The sequence below is a fragment of the Nilaparvata lugens genome, unplaced genomic scaffold (assembly GCF_014356525.2).
Source record: "Nilaparvata lugens isolate BPH unplaced genomic scaffold, ASM1435652v1 scaffold5160, whole genome shotgun sequence".
Lineage (NCBI taxonomy): Eukaryota > Metazoa > Arthropoda > Insecta > Hemiptera > Delphacidae > Nilaparvata > Nilaparvata lugens.
The window spans coordinates 1-21,799 of record NW_024091056.1 but is presented as its reverse complement, the minus strand read 5'-3'; the positions used below and the strand labels follow the sequence as shown (position 1 = coordinate 21,799).

The following is a 21,799-nucleotide window of genomic DNA, read 5'->3' as shown; positions in this document are numbered from 1 at the left end:
TTTAATTGGAAAAACTTTTGGGAATAAATTGATTTTTGATTTATTTGATTTGACTTAATTTTTATAGATTCTATTTGATTGAACTAACTTTTGGTAATAACTTGGTTGTAAACGCGGCTTAACAGTTTTCTAAAAGTGGGAGTATCATGATCATACGAATTTTGATAAATATACTGTATTGAATAAGTTAATTGAAAAAATTTATTTCGCCAATCACACCCTGAAACCTGTAATTGAATTATTTATTTATTGAAAATTCAAAACTTTGCACTCACCTTGCTATGTGTTGTGTGAATACAAAGGGAGGAACGTATTTGGCTGACTTGTTTTTCAAGATATTTTTGCATATCAATCTGAAACAAACGAAATCAGCCTCAGTAAGTTATACATAAACCGTGAATATTTAAGATCATTTCTAATTATCTGAAAAATAATTCATCAGAAATAAGAAATGGATCAATCAATTCAGTAGGCTTGATAGTTTATCAACACACACGGATGCGTATAATTTGGTACTTACCTATACTTTTTAATTCAAGGTACCTTGAGTTATGAGTAAAAACTGCATACAACAACTGTACTATATTATACTCGCTTCGCTCGCCATATCCGTCTAGCCAGGGGGCTCCGCCCCCTGGACCCCCGACTGGATCGTCCAAGAATGAGATCAGCAGGCTCGCTTCGCTCGCCTGCATTTTTCATTTGAGCATTTTTATCATATGTTAAAGCAATCCAGTCAAGGGTCCAGACTAAACGTCTGGCTAAACGGATATGGCGAGCGAAGCGAGCCTGACTGCTAGTAATATCCCAGGATTGAAGTAGCAATGCCCAATCAATTTTTCCGCGATAAATGCATTTAAATCTTCAACTTGGTGCCAACCTAATATAGTCAACTCAACTTAATGCCAACCTGAGGAAATTATTAATTTAGTTGCCAGTTAACAACTGTTTCGAAGAGGTACTCTATCTAGATTATAGTTCTATAGTAACATATGATATGGAAATTTCAATTATAATTAAGAGATTGGGAGAAGAAGAATATACATGCTAAAAGACGAACTTTAAACCTTAAAAACAACCTTAGAGTAAAATATTGCCAAAAGATTTCTTAGTGCGCCTCTAAAGGGCCAACTGAACATACCTACCAATTTGAATTTTTTGGTCCGGTAGATTTTAGTTATGCGAGTGAGTGAGTGAGTTCAGTCAGTCAGTCAGTGAGTGAGTGCCATTTCGCTTTTATATACAGGGTGTTTCAGAAGTCGTGTCGAGAATTTTAGGGTATTGTACCTGGATGCTAGGAGACTACAAATGTCATATTTGAAGTGTCCAAAACTCAGCGGTTATCCTTATAGCTGCCATTTTGTTTTTTTCACTTAAAAATTTTTATCTCAAGAACGAAATGTGTATTGATCTGAAATTTGACACGATTATTTATGCCATAAAGACTCAAACTATAAAAATAAAAAATAAATTTTTCGTTGAAATTTTTCAAAATGGCGGCCATTTTAAATTTTTGATGGCGAATATCGCGAAAACCGTCCATTTTACAGAAAATTTACAAGAGACAAAAAAGTTAGCAAATTTTTTCACGATTCCAATGATACCTGATTTATTAAGATTGGTCGAAGAATAACAGAGAAATTAATTTTTTCGTACTGCATGCATGACCACTTTTCACCATTAAAGATCAATATTAATTTTTTTTATAATTTCATGAAAACCGTTCTTATTACAGAAATATAAGAATAACTTTCCTCCAAATTTATTTTACATTGAAAAATATTAATTTCACTCAAATCGGTTCACTGATACTAATGCAGCAATTGCTCAAAATGCCGTCCTTCAACTTGATTACACAGTCTGCACCTTTCAATCATGGACCGTCGAATAAAAGCATTTTCATCATCTTGAATGGCACCTGCTGCAGCAACCACTCTTGCCACAAGGTCTTCTTCGTTTTCTACTGGCGTGCTGTAAACAAGGTCTTTCATATGGCCCCAGAAAAAAAAATCTAAAGGGTTGTGGTCAGGTGAAAGTCCGTAATAACATTTCCGAAATGAGCAGGGGCACCATCATGTTGAAACCAAATATTATATCTCTTTGCAAGAGGCACATCTTCCAAAAGTTCTGGTAGTATGTCTCTTAAAAAAGTAATGTACGTGGGAGAATTCAGACGATTAGGAAGAATGTATGGTCCAATCATGCGATTACCTAAGATACCCGCCCAAACATTCAGCGAAAATCTATGCTGATAACCACGCACTTTGACCTCATGAGGATTGTCTGAGGCCCAGACGTGACTGTGCGAGAGTTGAAGATTCCTTCTCTTGAAGCTGGACTCATCGGTAAATAACACATTTTCTATAAAATTTGGTTGGATAATGTCTTGCTGAAGAAACCAACGGGCACAGTTTACTCTTGGCTCATAGTCGCGTTCAACCAATGAGTGAACTTTTTGAAAGCGGAAGGGGTGAAGTCTTTCCTTGTTTAGTACACGCCACACAGAAGAAGCACTTGAATTGATTTGCTTTGCAACTGCTCTCGTACTCGTTCTAGGATTGAAATCGAATTTCTGCAATACTTCCTCTTCAAAAGCAACATTTCGAACTGCTCGAGGCCTACCAGCATTACCCTGTTCCGTTCAAATGAACCAACTTCTCCTCAGCCGATTGTGAGCTCTTGTGAATACCTTGTCAGAAGGAGACGGCGGTTTGGAAATGCAGCTGCATACATTCTTCTTGCTTCGGTCGCATTGCCAAGAGCTGCTCCATACATGAAGTGAATATCGGTGTACTCCAGTGAACTAAATTCCATTACAATAATTAAATATTTGTGTAGAAGCAACGTAAGAAAATATTGAAACTGGAAATTTAAGATAGAAATAACTAGGAAACGTGAGACTAAGAAATAGGAAGCACTACATCTGGTTCTTTTTTTTTATGAAACAACAATACTTTTACAAGACAAACATTATCATCTGAAAACCATTGTAAAATCATCTGTTTGCCCATATGGAGCCATACCGATTTCAAAGCTTCATCTTAAATACATCTGGAATTAAAAAATTAATATTGATCTTTAAATGGTGAAAAGTGGTCATGCATGCAGTACGAAAAAATAAATTTCTCTGTTATTCTTCGACCAATCTTAATAAATTAGGTATTATTGGAATCGTGAAAAAATTTGCTAACTTTTTTGTCTCTTGTAAATTTTCTGTAAAATGGACTTTTCGAGATATTCGCCATCAAAAATTTAAAATGGCCGCCATTTTGAAAAATTTCAACGAAAAATTTATTTTTATTTTTATAGTTGAGTCTTTATAGCATAAATATTCATGCCAAATTTCAGATCAATACAACATTTCGTTCTTGAGATAAAAATTTTTAAGTGAAAAAACAAAATGGCAGCTATAAGGATAACCGCTGAGTTTTGGACACTTCAAATATGACATTTGTAGTCTCCTAGCATCCAGGTACAATACCCTAAAATCTCGACACGACTTCTGAAACACCCTGTATATAGATTCATATACATACCTATATAACCGTATTTTATTATTATTTAATGTCTATTCAGCAGTAATTATCAACCTATAGTGAGGTCCACGTTATAATGGCAGTGGAGAAAGATAGGAGACCAACGTTGCCGATCCTCAGTCTTGTCAATGCTTTCTATAGACGGTAGCTGATACAGGTTTATTGATGTAATATTAACTGTTCATTCTCATTTAAAATAATCAAATATATTTTATTAAGCAAGAAATATTATATTTTTCAATAATTTCATAATGAATTTCCATAATTAAGATGAAATATTTTCTTAATTATTAATTCTACATCATGTTGAAAGACGATATATGGCAACAGAGAAAAACGAGAAAGAGATAGCGCTATATCCGCTTTGTTGAATGATAGACAAGGATAGAAATCCCATTGCTAATTAAACACTGTCATTATAACGTGGACCTCACTATAGTAGAGTGAGGTGCACGTTATAATGATAGTATTCGATTATTGACAATGGAGTTGTTATATCCTTGTCTATCATTCGCACAAAGCAGATAGTGCTTTCCTTTTCTAGCTCTTCAACGTTACCAGATTGTTGTTTAAACCAAGTAAAAAATAATAATGTAATAAATAGTCAAAATACTCAATATCATTATTTAAACCTAGAAAATATATTTTCTTGAGGCATAAAATATAATTGATTATTTGAAACAAGAATGAACAATTAATATTACATCAGATATACCCCCGGTATCAGCTATCTTCTATAGAAGACAGTGGCTCAGTGGCAGGAAGAGAATCGGCACAGATTTTTACAAAAATCTCCAAATAGCCTTTATTAGGTATAAACAAACGCATATTCGTAATGAAAACCACATAATTCCAATTGACTTGATCAATCTGCATGTGATTTCCAATTAGATTGAGATTAAGAGATGGATACAGTAGCTTAGAAAATAATAAAAGTAATTCATAGAATAGAATTATTAATAGTACCCTTTGAAAATAATAGATTTAAGCTACGTTCACACCAAAGTTATTAACAAAATATTAATAACTTAATCTTTATAGATTCTACAGTATTAGATTGAACATAGCTTATCATAAACATGATGAACATATGTTTTTCTCAAGCTCCGTTAAATCTAATAGAATCTATAAAGATTAAGTTGTTAACATTTTGTTGATAACTTTGGTGTAAACGCAGCTCAAGAATATTAATTATAACAACTAGTTTCAAAAATAAATAATGAAAGAATAGCCCTGAATTTATACATTAATTTTAAGAATTGAAGACATTTAAGTCATCTTACCCAGGTGCTATTAGGAGACCTATCGAAGAAACACTTGCAGCAGTTCCTATGAGTTGTTCGAAAGATTGATCTCCCATTCTGTACAAAAAATTCAACAGAAAGTTCACAGGATGGTAAGGTAACAAAAAATAAGAACACAATTTAACAACATGTAACACACTCCTGATCATTGTGAATTTTGAACATGTTCTCAATAATGAACGTTTTCGCATTTCTCAATAGAAAACTTCTTTAGCCTATACTTATCAAGATTGAGTATTTCACTGTATACTCTTATCACTTCAAATTGATACACAAACCTTTCTTTTGTTATATCGTATTATGTTTGTTTGTGGAATGAATAAACTAATTGAAAAAATGTTCCATTGAACAACAAACTGTTTATTGAGCTATTTAGTAGCCTAGCGCTGTACCGTACGTGTATAATTGAAAATAATAAGGTTCCACACTGATAAAGATTGAGGTTTGTAAGATGAATTAATACGATTTCTTTGGTGACTGATAATGATAAAAACGTTTTATCAGGTATCAAAAGATAGTATCGACTGATAACTATCAAGCTGGTTATTGTTGAAAATTATGCCTCATCAGCAGAGATACGATTTTGAATAGGCTTTTCGCTGATTCGTCATTTTATTATTGTAAAAAATAGTTCATGATAAAATAGGAATCAATCAATGAAAAGCGGATGAAGTGTCGATGTTTTTAGTTGTAAAGTATTCATGATAATGAATAAAGCTCTAGAATAAAACGTGAAAGCAGGCTGGTTGAATGTTTTAGTTTTTCATATCTTCACGGTAGGACTTAGCCTACTACGTGAACTATAGCCTAATTTTTTATAATATGAATGAAGTTCATTATTCCTTTGGGACTTCATAGTTTATCCAGTAGGCTGATTGAATTATTAATAGAAAAATATTAGCTGCAAATGTTGGGTAACTGTACTAGTGAGGTCCACGTTATAATGACAGTGGAGACAGCGTCGCCGATTCTCTGACTTGCCACTGCCTTCTACAGAGAACATATATCTGATGTTAAGCTGGAAGATTCCAGCAGTATTTATTTATTTCAAATCACTTTAAAATGGCATTAATGTCCGAAACATGTTGTGATAGAATAATTAAAAAGGGGACTGAGATTTTATGTTTTATTTATATTAAAAGTAGTCCTAATGAAAAAAGACAATACATCTGATATATAGTGGCAATACCAGCACGAAACGGACGTCGCCACATCAAAAAATGTGAGTGTTTTTTCACTTGAAACTTGAAAGTTTTATTTAATACGTTAGTAATAATAATAATAGAAATTTTAAAAGAATGTGCTGAACAAGTAGGCTTACAAATATCATTTGAAAAAACTGTTTTCACAACATCAAATATAGAAGTTACTAAATTACAAACAAAATAGGAACAATTAAGAGGTACCATACTTTAATATCTTGGGGAAATTATATCAGAAAAACATGCACAAATGAAAGGATACAGAAAGCTCGTAAAGGCCTAGGGCTAGTGCAATATATTTATAATAAGAGATGTATGTCTATCAATACCAAAATCAAACATTATAACGCAGTAATCAAGCCAACAATGTTGTATGCCAGCGAGACCTAACACTTAGCAGAAAAACAGATACTGAAAATTTGAAAAAAGAAGAAAGGAAGATAATTAGAAAAATACTGGACCAAGAAAGACCGAAGATGGTTATAGACTACAGAAAACAGCCAAAGTTGAAGAATACTCTAACATAGAAGCAGACATCAGGAAAAGGCGCCTTAAATTTTATGGTCACATAATGAGGCTTCCAGATCACAGACTTACAAAAAGAATAGTAACATATGTAGCAACCCTTAGTAATGGAGGTGCATGGATGAAAAACGTCAAGAAGGACTTAATACTTGCTAACATTAACAATGATGAAATATACAACAGGAACAGTTTCAGAGAGAAAAGGTTGAAAAATGGGAAGTTAAACCAGAGATGACTGTGCCAAGAGTGGAACAAAATGGAGTGAAGCAAGGAAAGCGGAGTTCTCACTGAAAATGAAAAACTGGTGGATTGATAAAAAGAACAAGAAAAACAAAAAATGAACCAAATTTTGCTCAGCGTCTTCCATCTGGGAGCTTGACGGCTAATAATAATATAATAATAATAATAATAATAATAATAGTGAAAACAAGATGGATAACCAACAGCGATCATCTGATGTGATACCAACTGTTATTCTTGTTTAAAATAACCAACTATATTATTCATCAAGAGAAAAATTCACAGTTTTGTTCAATTATTGATAAAAATAAATTTTCTCAATTGAGATAAAATATTTTATTAATTAATTATATTTCTTCATTGTTAAAAACCGATCTGTCAACGTTGTGGAGCTGGAAAAGGATAGCACAATCTGTTTTGTCAAATGATAGACAAGGGTAGCAACACAAAATGTGTTAATCAAATACTGCCATTATATGGACCTTATACACAGAGTCACTAAATTGTATTTTTCGTTAGGGCTATACTCTTGAATATAAATAAAAATATAAATCTAATCACTTGATTTTGGGATCATATATAGCCGAAACATGTTGTGAGTAAACAGCTGTTTTTAAAAAGAGTACCTAGATTTATATTTTATTTATACAGTGTCACTATATATAGTGAGGTCCACGTTATAATTGTTATTGTTATTTCATCGTATAAAACCGCATATGATGAGCACAGCTCAAACGGTGTACGACATGTCAAATATATCAAGTATATGGTTTCCCTCCATTGAGGGAAAGTTTTTCATTTTACAAAATCGTCTGGATAACTTCTGATCTCTAGGATTTCAATGAGAAGATCTCATAACATTCTCTTAATGAATACGGGCAGCATTCAGTCAGTATATCTTTGAGAGCTGTATAAATTTACCATGACTGTCAACACTCTTAAGTTTGTCCGTCAAACAGTTGAAAATTCTGAGCCCAGCATAATGTGGTCCCCCCTCCAAGAGCGAAAGTCTATGAGTGGGGTACTGGAGGGTAAACATTTTATGTCTTGTGGGGTATCTGTGTGAAATGTTATCCTCCATGAATGTCTGCTTATTACTGTAAACAAAAGATGCAATATCCAAAAAATAAAGGGCTAGAATTGTTAATAATTTGAGCTTTTTGAAAATTGGCCTACATGAAACCCTAGTTATAATGGCAGTGGAGGAAGATAGGAGAACAACGTTGCCGATCCTCCGTCTTGCCAATGCCTTCTATAGACGGTAGCTGATACAGTTTTATTGATGTAATTCCAGTTTAAAATAATCAGTTATATTTTATCAAGCAAAAAATAATATTTTACAATAATTTCATAATGAATTTTCATATTTAAGATGAAATATTTTATTAATAAATTATCAATTCTACATTGTTGAGATACGATCTATCAACAGAGCAAAGAAAGAGAAAGAGATAGCGTTATCCGCTTTGTTGAATGAAAGACAAAGATAGCATTACTATAATCAAACACTGCCATTATAACGAGTTCCTCACTATAAAGTATTGTACTTACGTTTTACTAGAGTAAATTGACTTCAAAAGAGCATGCAAGTATGTAGGCTATATGCTACCACCCAGTTGTTCAGTGTTCCTCCCGTACTTTTATTATTATAAATTTAATAATATCAACTAGGTACCGTTACAGAATACATTAAAATTAGACCGATTGTTTAACTAACACAAGCTATTCCTCATCAAACTCTGCACACATTTAAACAGTCTTTGAGAGTCTGGAATGCAATCACTTCAACTTCTAACAGTGAACAGATAAAACTGAAACTTTGAATCGTTTCGTTCGGAGTGTAAAAACTGACTGAGATTAGAACAGTCTGTGATATTCACTCCCGAACTGTCAGAATATCCTGTACATAACATATCAATGGTCCCCATTCAAACAATGGTGACAGATTGCAGTGAATCTCACTGTGCAACTTGGGAAAGGCCAAATCACGGCATTGTCGAATCTATAGATATATATAGTTTCAGTGTGAGAGTTGGGAGTGATATGCATTAGTATATTTTGTATATAGATATAGTAACTGTAGAGCAACAAGGTCAACCACTCTCACTGAATTTTCTATCCACACACAATGAATTACCTACTTGAACAGGTTATTATCATGGTAGAGTATATATATTTATGCACTCAGTTTAGTACGGTATTGAATTTGTCAATGAACGAGGTGACTTGAATGTAATGCAATATAAAGTACGGTAATGAGTTTTAGAGGAATGAAAATAGAAATCTAAGTAGGCCTCAGGTCTACCCTTTTTTTTAAATTGTTTACTTACGACATGTTTCGGCTATGTTGTCATTATCAAGTAAATTACTTGATAACATGTCGTAAGTGAACAAATTTTTAAAAAAGGGTAGGCTACTTGAATTTTTATTTCAATTTCTAATCAAGAGTAATGTACTGTATTTGTACCGAGTTTGGCTCAAACAAGTAGCCCTAATGAATTTTGCAGCTAGAATTTTAGGCTTAGAATTCGTTTCAACATCTTTTTTCACAGGGGCGCCTAGACCCCCCCTCCCCCCAAGGATCAGATAAATATTGAAAATACGGGTCTATCTACACGAATCCTTAGAATCTCATTCTGAATTAATACTTTTTTAAACAGTAGTAGTAAAATTCCTTCTACAGTATCAACAATGTAGAAAAATTGCCTTGAAAGTATGGATACAGGTACGGAGTAATAAAGAATATATTCTTCTCTGTGGTATAGTTGAAGCTTGAATATAGAATGGGTGCAATATTATTGATGAGGGCACAATAAAGTGAGCTATTGCATAAATTTCAACGTGAGAATTAACAAGTTGCAAGATGTCACAGTGAAAACAGAAGAAAGGCACAATCAACAATCAAAAATTTATGTACAGAATGGTGAGAATTATGGAACGCTTAATGTTCTTCAGCTTTTTAACTGAAAGTTATTCTTCAATTAGAATATGATCCCAATGAAATTGTCATTGTAGAAGAGAAATTTATCTTTATCCATTATTTTAAGAAATCTGTTTCAGTGTAGTCCCACTTTAGGGTCTCTCTGTAGACCTAGGTATATATTTTTAATAAATATTTCATGATTTAATAACTAATAATCTTCAATCTTCAATCTTCATTTGTAGGACCATTAAACAGCTAATGTATATGTTTGTATTGATACTTCAACCACATTTGTATAAAAGTGGAAAAAATTAAGCATATTATAATAACATCTTCGAATGTAACATTTATGGGGAAAAACCCAGGACCCTCTATTCTTTGGGAGTATTCCTTCCCCCCCCTCATACCTCTTGGTTTTTGCCCCCCCCCCCCAGCAGTTTGGTGAAATGGCGCCACTGTTTCTTCAATTGATAAATTGCGAGAATGTTTTGAGAATCCCATGAATTCTTTGACTTTACAAATATTTATTGAACATTTAAAGCATACAAAGGCATGGTTATTCATGAAATTGTTAAAAAAAATTAAAGAGATTGATTAAATCTCATTCTCTTCAGCATTTACTGCAAAATAGCTGAAATTTCAACAAATGTCATAAGAAAACAATGATGTCTTCTGGAAACTGAGTCACAAGGTTTATTATTGTTCTTGACTTGTTCACTTGTGGACATACCTATAGGTTTTTGGGTCATTCTGTATTAGGCTATAATCTTATTATCCAAACAAAATATTGAGAAATCAGAGCTTTAATATCTATTGCAAACATCAATGAATATAGCGACTGGGCTATAAAGGAAACTTGAATAATTATAAAATAAAACAATCTTAGTTTTAAGTTATAGTCTAAGTAATAGCAGAAAAAACTTCTATAATGAGAAAACTTGTATTCTGTGGTAATAGTCTATACTTTTCTCTGCTCTCAACTGTATGTTGAATCTCCCGCTTGATAAAGTCGAGAACTAACGAGTCGACTAAGTGATCAAATCAATACATTAAAAGTCGATAGTCACTATCGACATGTTTTTAACCAACAAAAGTTTTAACCTAAAAACTGGGGTTTTCTGAAGAGGGTTATTTTCTATATTTTTCCAATAATATTTGTGTGTATTGGCATAAAATAATTGATAAAAATAATCTACGCTGTGAGTACTTTGTTTGTAACTATTTATATATTGTAAAACATTGAATAATTTGTATTTTTAATCCTATTTATTATTTTTTGTTGAAGTTTTTTGTTGCTTATTGTAAAAATACAATTTACAGTTATCATACTGCAGTAAAATTAGGAGAGATTTCAATTTTAAATTATTAAATAATCAGTATTTGATTGAATACTCTATGAACGTTTTCTAAAAGTACCTAAGTTAGGTATTACTTCTAAAAACTTCAATTAGTTACGTGAATTAAACTGATTAATCATCCCTGAAGCATATTAATTAATTTGGGCGTATTTTATAAATACCAACTAAATAAAGAACTTGAGTAATTGGTGATTTATTTCTCTGAAAACCTTTTATTTTCTATACAATTGATTTTTCAAATCCACAACTGCTTGTTAACTATGCTCCATCATAATCATCCCACATATATAAAATTTACCTACCGCGCACTGAGAAGGTTTATGTGCTACAAAAATAATTCAGAACTAGACCACTCAAGTATCTCGACTCCATCAAAGCCTAGACTTTGTATAAGCACCACTTATGCAAATAGGTTTATGGTGCACTTTCCATCTTTACCTACTAGAAGGCAGTGACAAGGCATAGAACGGCAACGCTGTTGTCATATCTTTCTCCACATTGTAATCTGCATGAATAAAAGCATCAATCCACTGCCTTAACGTGAGCCTTACTATATTTGTATTTGCCTGCCTATCTCACCACTAATAACTTGATATGCTTTGTTTCCAGGTGTTGCAAAATGAATAACTGTCAACATTGTTAAATTCCAATCTAAAAAGACCAAAAAGTCACTCAGAATGGACGAAAATGACGAGACAATAGAGTCTGACTCTGCTGAAGGACTGCCAGACATTGTTCCAGAAAAGTCCAAACCACAGGTAAAGTTAATGAATTCACAGTTAGTGAATTTCGAATAATGTTAAAAATCCTAGTGCCGGTTGCACAAAAGCCGGTTAAATTTTAATCATGATTAATTCCACGTGGATTAATCAGAGAAACCGTCTTATCAAAAAGGCCTTCTCTGATTAGTTCTCGTGAAATTAAATCACGGTTAAAACTTAACCGGCTTTCGTGCAACCGGGCCTTTGTCTTACTACAGGTCCAACATTATTGCACAAGAAGTCGGATAGTGAATGGTCCGCTTCATAATGTTTGAAAACCCATCTATAGTGAGGTCCACGAATATTATCCAATTAAATAAAAAAGTGTACCGGAAAGCCTTAAAGTCATTCCCCTTCCTTCCCATTATGTTATCATTCTCTGTTGAAGCTGGGACACTTCGTTTAAAAGTGAATATTCAAATACATTATTATTATTAGCATATGGCTTTCAATGGTGGGGAGACCTAAGGGTTCCACCTCGCCGTATATAGTCCAAAGTTCCCTAATGGGTAACCGTCCACTGGAACCGTATTCAACCGATCCGTTCGGCCGTTGGATCGGACGAATCTGCTGCCGTTAATTCGGCCGTATATGGTCGTTCATTGGAACCGTTTACGTCAGTCTAGTTCAGTAGTTGGCTGAACTATTGAATGAATATTGAATTAATTACTATCATAGCCACCAAATTTTTCATAAATAATGACTATATTGAGATTTTGAAAATTGAATAAACAAATATCCACTAATTTAGTTATTCATTACAATAATCTTATCTTCCGATCCTATTTGTTAAGCAATCTTTGTCCGCAGATGCCTTTGAACACCATGACGATGATATATTTTAGGTGCGTACAGACTTTGGCTCTGCTCCGCAATCGAACGTCACTCGAGCAGATCGATTGATGATCGACCGGGGAGCAAGAGTGGAACGCGAGAAGAGCTAGCATCTCCCGTAACGTTCATGATCGGAACGATTGTGGAGCGTGCGTGGAGCGAGTGCGGAGCGTGTTGAGCCAAACTTATCAACTTTTCATTGCCCATAGTTACAACTTTATAAAACAGAACAACTTCAAAAAACAAAAACAAACAAGACTGTGGAACAATTTTCGGTTAAGAACACTTTGTTGTCTCAGCTCGACTAGATAGTTCGGCCGGATAGAGCCGGAAAATCCCATTCAATTCGGACCGAAAAATTGATCGGCCGGAGACCGATGAACCTGTTGCAATGGACGAGCATCTATTCCTTTCTTTGTTGGGGGATCGTTGGGACGAGTTCGGTAGTTTTCGGCCGATGCTAGTTCGGACGTAAACGGTTCTAGTGAACGGCCCACCTAAGGTTATAGTGAGCACAATACTTTAAATTTACACATTTCACTTTATGTATTCTCAGATACATTCACTTCTCTGGTTGGAAAATTTGAAATTTATTTGACTCCTAGGAATCAGACTGATGACGCTCCTTCTTGGGAAATGGAAATTTCAATTTTTGCAATCATTGTATCCATTTAATATTCCTATTTTATTGATAATAATGTGAAATATTTCTTCTATGTTTGGTTTTGAAGCATCTAAATTTAAAAATCTACTTTGTGAAAATAATTAAAGGCAGAAAATTTTGTGAAGTGAACAACTAAAAGACTTAACCTATGACTATGTGTAACCTTATCTAAATTTGGGAAAGGAATAGCACAAGGTTACCTTATTTTTCCTCTCCCTATAATTTAAATGATGTACTTATTGTATGAATCTATAAAGAATATTATTTATAGAAAAATTAATTCATTTATTCCTCTATTTCAGATGGACGCTGAAATCATAATATGCCATCTGTGCAATAAACCGTACGGTAATGTCAGTCTGTTTCATGCACACCTGAAGAATGTGCACAAGGTAAGTAATAGTATATTTCGCACCTAGGGCCGAAAAAGAGACTTTTCCGGCTCGAAATCGGTTTTCAAGTCCGAGACCGTAGGCCGAAAATATTGAGAGCCGGAAACACATTTTTGCCCGTGGTGCGAACGCTATTTTTCGCTACACAGGAAAATAAAACAATACATAAATATATACTAGTAGTACTGTGAACAGTAGACCTCACGCAGTATTCTCATCCACAAGTACCTGATTGAAACTATAGACCTTATGGGAATACAGCAATAGACTGGCTTCTCCACACATCTGTGTAATCACTTGTCAGCTGATTTATGATGAATAATTCTATAGTCTGATTTTTACTCTAATATTGGCGTATGAAGGAGGCTCCTTTTTCCTTTTATATTATCCTTGAAATGCAAAATTTCCAAAAACCTTGTATATACGTCGACGCGCAATTAAAAAAGGAACATACCTGTCAAATTTCATAAAAATCTATTACTGCGTTTCGCCGTAAATGCGCAACATTTAAACATTAAGAGAAATGCCAAACCGTCGACTTGAATCTTAGACCTTATTTCGCTCGGTCAATGAGAATAATTGTTTATTAGGCATTTTCGAAAGCAAAACTGGAAGGTCATAGCTCTAGCAAATCTAAGGTAATTTGAATATCAGGAAATTGTCCTAGTATTTTTATTTTTTATTCTGATTTGTCTAAATAACCTAAAAGATTAAGTTCAATTATGTTTTAATGTGGGAGGATGAGTTTATCCTTTTTTATTCTTTCAAATGACAATAAGATGATGATATTATTATACAGGGTACGGCAGTCAATCCCGCATTTTTGAAATAGGTGTAAAAAATAAACGGACGTAGATATCAAAATTATATTCATAAAATATTTTTCTACATTAAAAAAATTAAGAAACATTTAAGAAACATTGTAAATAATTACTGTTTGAAAATAACATCAGCAAGATGGCGGCCTTCCCGAGTACGGCATTAGCGCAGGCGATTTGCGAAGCTGTTCATAACATCACGAAGCATAGGCTGAGGAATTCTTAGGCTGAGAACTTTAGGTATTGGAGTGACCAGAACCCGCAACAATTACATCAAAAACCTCTCCATTCATCTAAGGTAACAGTTTGTTGCGCAATGTCCTCGTCGGGTATCATAGGCCCTTATTTTTTTGAAAACGAAAGAGAGCGATCTGTTACTGTGAATGCTGAGCGCTATTCAACAATGTTAAGGACATTCTTCATTCCTCAGCTTCGGCAACATGAAGTGAATGAAGAAATAATTGTTTCAACAAGATGGAGCAACAAGTCACACAGCCCGCGTGAGCATGAATGTTCTTAACTGAGTTTTTCCAAACCGAGTGATTCCCCGCAATGGCCCGGTTCCGTGGCCGCCCCGTTCACCAGACCTCACTGCGTGTGATTTTTTCTTGTAGGGTTACCTAAAAAGTAAAGTATACGAAGAAAGACCTCATACTGTTGGTGAACTGAAGGCAAGAATCCGGCTAGAAATTGAGAGAATTCCTCAGCCTATGCTTCGTGATGTTATGAACAGCTTCGCAAATCGCCTGTGCGAATGCCGTACTCGGGAAGGCCGCCATCTTGCTGATGTTATTTTCAAACAGTGATTATTTTCAATGTTTCTTAAATGCTTTTTAATGTAGAAAAATATTTTATGAATATAATTTTGATATCTACGTCCGTTTATTTTTTACACCTATTTCAAAAATGCGGGATTGACTGCCGCACCCTGTAAATGTTTTGATTCTTGGTGAATTACAGCATTTAATTGGATTTTCGTTTAATAATAATATTTAATTCTTCAGCATTTGAATCATTGCAATTTCTCAGTCATTCCCATCTGTAGACATTTCATTTCATTTCTTCAGTGTCAAAATCTGAAACTTGAGAATTGTCCTGAATTTATTCATCTTCATTTTCATATTGTGATAAATTTATTCATATTAATAAAATAGAATTATAGTACCCTTTAAAAATAAATAAAATATTGTAATAATAAATATTATTCTTAGTTCTGTAAATAAATAATACTAGTAGTTCTGTGAACAGTAGACCTCACAAAGTTTTCTCATCCACAAGTATCTGATGTCACCTGTTCTAATTGATTCAGTTGAATCACAATTTACAGTTGAATCATAAATTTACTCTTGAAAACTGTTTTTTGTTTTCTCCTAGATTAAAAACTCCACTTATGTTAATAAACTCAGTTCACGTTTGAATTTGTATCCCATATGATGATTTATCCAGTTTCATGAATCTTTCCATCTGATAAAATATTCCTTAACTATTTTAAAATTAATTTTCTCAATCAAGAATATTATAATTTCTTCGGCATTATTCAGTTCATTTAATATTTTTTTATTTTATTCTCAATCACCTATAAAATTTGTTTTTCAAATGTAAGAATGAATATTGATACTAATGGGCACGCATGACAAATATTGAAACTAAATGAAAAAGACTGAGAAATTGTCAAAAACCACTGATTTATTGGTAATTAGAAAGACCGGTTTCGGTTATTACACCTTGTCAATCTCTGATAAACTTTTATCAGATAAACAGTTTATCAGAGGTTGACAATATATCAGAGGTAGATGATATATAATTATAGTGATATCAGAGTATAGAGGAATTCCTTTTCTTTTCATATTATCCTTAAAATGCAAAATTTCAAAAAACCTTGTGTATACATCGACGCGCAGTTGAAAAAGGAATATTCCTGCCAAATCTCAATGAATTCTATCAACGCGTTTGGGCGTAATCGCGTTACATACAGACAGACAAAAGCAAATCGAGTTGAAACATAGACCTTACTACGTTCGGTCAATTACTAGTAGTTCTGCGAACAGTAGACCTCGCTCATGAATAGCCTACAACTTTCAAACTAATGAGAAGGGCCATTAAGAAAGTATAGTATATTGTGAAGATTTATCCATGAAATCTATTATTTTCCTTTGAAAGTGCTAAAGACATTGTTTCCAGGGACACCGGACTTATAAATGTCTCTCAAGGAGGTACCTTCATATCGTCCCCATATTTACAATATTACAAATTTTCTAACAATTAATTATAAGAAATCGGTCAACTGATAGAAAAATGGAATATGCAGTAGGCAATTTAGACCATGAATCGTCTCACAGACGTTAGTGAGACGGAAATGATTCTAAATAACATGGGTATGTTAGTGACAATGACAGGAGGTTGCTAATAATGTTTTTCATGAAAAATGGATCCAATGTTATGGCGGCTTGTTATGCCTATGCAGAATGTTTATGCTCACAAGTCGGTTTCCGATCTTATACTAAAGCGAAAATAAGAGCTAACTAACTAAGCTGTGATGTCTCCGGTCGGTTCGGTAGGTCTAGAAACTATTCATCTATGAAACAGGGAAATATCGTGTTGAAAAGGGAAGAAATGGTACAATCAAGTGAGAAGTTTTCTTCAATTAATAAATACAGTATGATTTCTATGAAACAGGGAATATCGTGTTGAAAAGGGAAGAAATGGTACAATCAAGTGAGAAGTTTTCTTCAATTAATAAATACAGTATGATTTGGAGCGGCTCAGACGTTTCAAGGTTCACCGCTGACAACTCTTGTCCTCTATCGATAGCATTCCAACGATACCATTCATTCAATACAGCACATATTAGAGCGGCACAATTATAATTTATATTAAAACCGGAGGTCTTATCAAAATCGTTACACATACGTTTCTGCGCCTTGTTTCAAAGAACTTGCATAACAAATTTCATCCAAATCGGACAATAACTGCGGTACAAACAAACAGACAAAAGCCGATCGAGTCGAAACTAAGACCTCAGCTTCGGTTCGGTCAAATATTGTCATAAATTTATTCATATTAATATTGTCCAGAATTTATCCATTTTCATATTGTAGGCTAATATACTCATATTTATAAAATTGTCCTGAATATATTCATATTTATATTCATATTCATATTTATATAACAAACAGACAAAAGCCGATCGAGTCGAAACTAAGACCTCAGCTTCGCTTCGGTCAAATATTGTCATAAATTTATTCATATTAATATTGTCCAGAATTTATCCATTTTCATATTGTAATATACTCATATTTATAAAATTGTCCTGAATTTATTCATATTTATATTTTTAATTCGTTAGGTGAATGCTAGAGGCGAACGCGTAGCCAGCTATCCCTGCAAGGAATGTTCGTGGATATTCAAGACATTGTCGAGTTTGCGGCGACATACCGCCAACAAGCATCCGAAGCAGGACCAGCCACGGTTCAACTGCGGTCACTGTACGTACAACACCACTGTGCTCTACTACCTCAAACGACACATATTGAAGCATGAAAACGACGAAGCAAAACTGTTCCCGTGTGCCTACTGCGAGGCTAGGTGAGGCTTCATCATAGACAAAATATAGCATAAGAAAAATAGAATAGGATAAGCTTTCTTGTAACCGCTTCTGAGATTTTCAGAAGCATCACCTTCGTCACAATATACAACAAATGTCACACATAAGTATACAAAATATCGGGGCACCGAGCTTCGCTCGTTATTTTTACTTTCCTTGCCCTATTACCATAGGTAAGGAAAGTATTGCCATAGAGAAACAATAGCGTAAGTAGATATAAAGAAAACAAAAATCTCAGTACCCTTTTTTTAAAATATTTTATCACAACATGTTTCGGTCATTTATGCCATTTTCAAGTGATATGAAAATCACTACGTAAATTAAGGTACACCAATTTCTTAATTTATATACGTTTCAAGGTTCCCTGAGTCCAAAAAACAAAATCACTACGTAAATTAAGGTACACCAATTTCTTAATTTCTATACGTTTCAAGGTTCCCTGAGTCCAAAAAAGTGGTTTTTGGGTATTGGTCTGTGGGAATTTTAATAGGGGGGCAAATAATAATTATTTATTAATCCATTTTACAGACCTGTTTTCTTACTTGCCGGCCAAAGCAGCTACCATAGAACGGAAAGATGATCATGATTCAAGATCATGTTGTGATAATATGATTTAGCATCTTAAGTTACCAGCTGTAATAAACAGTTCACCCGTGCTTGATACGGTAGTTTGGAGTTGAAGTGTAGTTGATTGGTACCAGCTGTAGATAATGGCTCCTTAGAAGATCTATACAAATAATATTATCAGTCCCCTATCATTGAGAAACTGGAAAATGTTGGAAAAAATTATTCACCTCATGAAAGAGAGGTTGTTCATATCGCATCTTTAATATTACTGAAGGTTAACAGAATAATTTACAATTTTTTTACTTTTCTTGCCCTATTACCATAGGTAAGGAAAGTATTGCTTTCCGAAAAACAATTAAGGTAGGCCTACCCAAATTTCAAAATTTCTATACGTTTCAAGGTCCCTTGAGTCCAAAAAAGTGGTATTTGGGTATTTGTGTGTGTGTGTGTGTGTGTGTGTGTGTGTGTGTGTTTTACTGTTATCTCAAGCCGATTACTGTCGATTATTGTCGATTTTTACTGTTTTGACGGGTAAGAGTGTATGAACGGCACAATATGAGAGACTACCAGCGTCATAAAGATTCACAGGAAAGAACTACGTGGACTATGAGCTTGAGATAACAGTAAAAGTTGCGACATAAACGCCCTATACCATGGGATATCCACTTATGCTATTGTTTCTCTATGGTATTGCTTTCCGAAAAAAATTAAGGTACACCAATTTCTTAATTTCTATACGTTTCAAGGTTCCCTGAGTCCAAAAAAGTGTTTTTTGGGTATTGGTCTGTGTGTGTGTGTGTGTGTGTGTGTGTGTGTGTGTGTGTGTGTGTGTGTGTGTGTGTGTGTGTATGTGTATGTGCGTCTGTGTACACGATATCTCATCTCCCAGTTAACGGAAAGACTTGAAATTTGGAACTTAAGGTCCTTAAAATATAAGGATCCGACACGAACAATTTCGATCTAATGCAATTCAAGATGGCGGCTAAAATGGAGAAAATGTTGCCAAAAACAGGGGTTTTCGCGATTTTCTCGGAAACGGCTCCAACGATTTTGATTAAATTCATACCTAAAATATTCATTGATAAGCTCTATCAACTGCCACAAGTCCCATATCTGTAAAAGTTTCAGGAGCTCCGCCCCAGCAAAGTTTGATTTTGGATTCTCAATTATCAGTCTTCAGATATAATTTGAACTAAAAAATTTAAGTGGAAAAGATTCAGCATGAAAATCTCCACTATTTATGTTCAGTAACATTCTCACCTAAAATTGAAAATAAGCTCGAAATGCGAGAAAATAAGATTATTCAATTGCAAACTGTTGGCAACTGTTGATTCTATTAAATCATTCACTATGAAGAGATAGCAGACTTCGTGTGTCTGCAGCGCTATTGTCCTGTCACCAGCTGTCTCAGATCTTAGAATAGTAGATTTGATATGCGCGGGAACACTAGCGTCAGTTGATCAATTTTCATAACGGCAAGGGAAGTTGTGTGAGTGCGCTACACCAGATTTTTATTTATTGATAAACAGAACACAATTCTCTAAAATGGTCGTGTTTATATTTCACAGCTGGCTATACGTCATCTTATGAATTTCAGGGATGCGATATTTTGATTTTTCACATACTCACTTTTTTACTATCCACAGCTGTTTCAGCCAAGGATGAATTATCCTTTTAATGCCGTTCAGCAAGTTTTCTCAAGGATGAGACCTAGTGCAATCGAATCTTTATATCATAAACCTACTATGTTCCAAATTTCGTGAAAATCGTTGGAGCCGTTTTCGAGATCCGTTAAACATAAATAACCAGATATAAAAATAACCAGATATTTAAATACAGAAATTGCTCGCTTAATATAATATGATACCGAGCTTTGCTCTGGAGTTTTACACTATATAAATAGAAAATTTGTAACGAAAGATTGAATTAATAGTTTATATTTATTCATTCATTTTCTCAGTCGTACAATTATTTTTACAGTTATATGAGGAGGCACAACAGGCTTATGCCCAAAACTGTCCCTTTTCAAATTATACTACAGTCCAAATCAAAATCTAGGTTAAGCTACTATCACTCATAAAAATAACAATTTATTCAGCTCATCATACTTTTCTAACCGATGGAAAAGAAAGTAAACAGAGTATCTGAACGTAAACAGACATGCCTGAATACGAGGTTGTTTACAAAATAATGGACTCCATTATTATTTATTTGGAAGAAGAGAAATACATGATTACATAAATTCAATAACATTTAAAATATCTTACGAAGCATTGAATCACTTGTTGGTTTTTCATTTTAATTGATTATACAATTAAATAGGTTAGGTTCTAGTTTTGTTTACAAATATATTAAGCAGCAGACGAAACATCTGTCAGTCATGACTCATGACTTGGCTTACTTTAGCCATAGAGAAACGATAGCATAAGTAGATATCCCATGGTATAGGGCGTTTATGTCGCAACTTTTACTTTTATCCCAAGCCGATAGTTCACGTAGTTCTTTCCTATGCAGCTGTGTGACCCTGGTAGTCTCTCAAAATGTTCCGTTCATACACTATCACCCCAACAAAACAGTAAAAATTGACAATAATCGGCTTGAGATAACAGTAGAAGTTGCGACATAAATTCCCTATATCATGGGATATCTACTTACGCTATTGTTTCTCTATGCTTTAGCTTACGCTATCTATAGTAGGCTATGCTCATGAGCAACCGTTCAGCCACAGAATGCATACAGAATGGAAGGTATCAATCTAACCAAGACTCGAGTGCATCAAGACCACGTCACGTGACGGCATCATCTTGATAGAAATCAAAATTACTGCTATATGTATGTAGTATGTGTTTGTCAAGTTCCGTTCAATCTATAGAATCTATAAGGATTAAGTTATTAACATTTTGTTGATAACAGGTGTAAACGAAGCTTTAGACCTTACTTCGCTCGGTCATAATAGATAGATTCTATCATTTCTAATAGTTTCTTTTGGGAATAATGAACTTCATTGAAATGAACTGATGAATTCTGATGAAAATTCAATGAACTTCTAATGAAATTAATTTCAATTGCAG

At 33.9% G+C, this 21,799-nt stretch overlaps 1 protein-coding gene and 1 non-coding gene across 2 annotated transcripts; one reads left to right on the top strand and one right to left on the bottom strand.

Moving 5' to 3' along the window:
• Nucleotides 1-232: 232 nt before the first annotated feature.
• On the bottom strand, nucleotides 233-8,684 carry LOC111045360. Its single transcript, XR_005573863.1, has 3 exons — nucleotides 8,359-8,684; nucleotides 4,820-4,897; nucleotides 233-353 (listed from the first exon to the last, which is right to left on the bottom strand). It is a non-coding gene; the product is annotated as an uncharacterized LOC111045360 (transcript).
• Nucleotides 8,685-10,824: 2,140 nt separating this feature from the next.
• LOC111045370 (transcriptional repressor CTCFL) lies at nucleotides 10,825-18,741 on the top strand. The gene is made up of 5 exons (XM_039444645.1): nucleotides 10,825-10,929; nucleotides 11,698-11,846; nucleotides 13,650-13,739; nucleotides 17,904-18,142; nucleotides 18,690-18,741. The coding sequence occupies exons 2-5, from the start codon at nucleotides 11,766-11,768 to the stop codon at nucleotides 18,739-18,741; spliced, it is 462 nt and encodes a 153-aa protein (XP_039300579.1). The 5' UTR covers nucleotides 10,825-10,929; nucleotides 11,698-11,765.
• Nucleotides 18,742-21,799: the final 3,058 nt, after the last annotated feature.

What these genes read in the sequence shown, in the direction of transcription:
- LOC111045370 (XM_039444645.1), top strand. Translation starts at nt 11,766, where the DNA reads ATGGACGAAAATGACGAGACAATAGAGTCTGACTCTGCTGAAGGACTG. An exon ending in CAGAAAAGTCCAAACCACAG is followed by an intron (nt 11,847 to 13,649) that starts GTAAAGTTAATG and finishes CCTCTATTTCAG; the next exon opens with ATGGACGCTGAAATCATAAT. An exon ending in ACCTGAAGAATGTGCACAAG is followed by an intron (nt 13,740 to 17,903) that starts GTAAGTAATAGT and finishes TTAATTCGTTAG; the next exon opens with GTGAATGCTAGAGGCGAACG.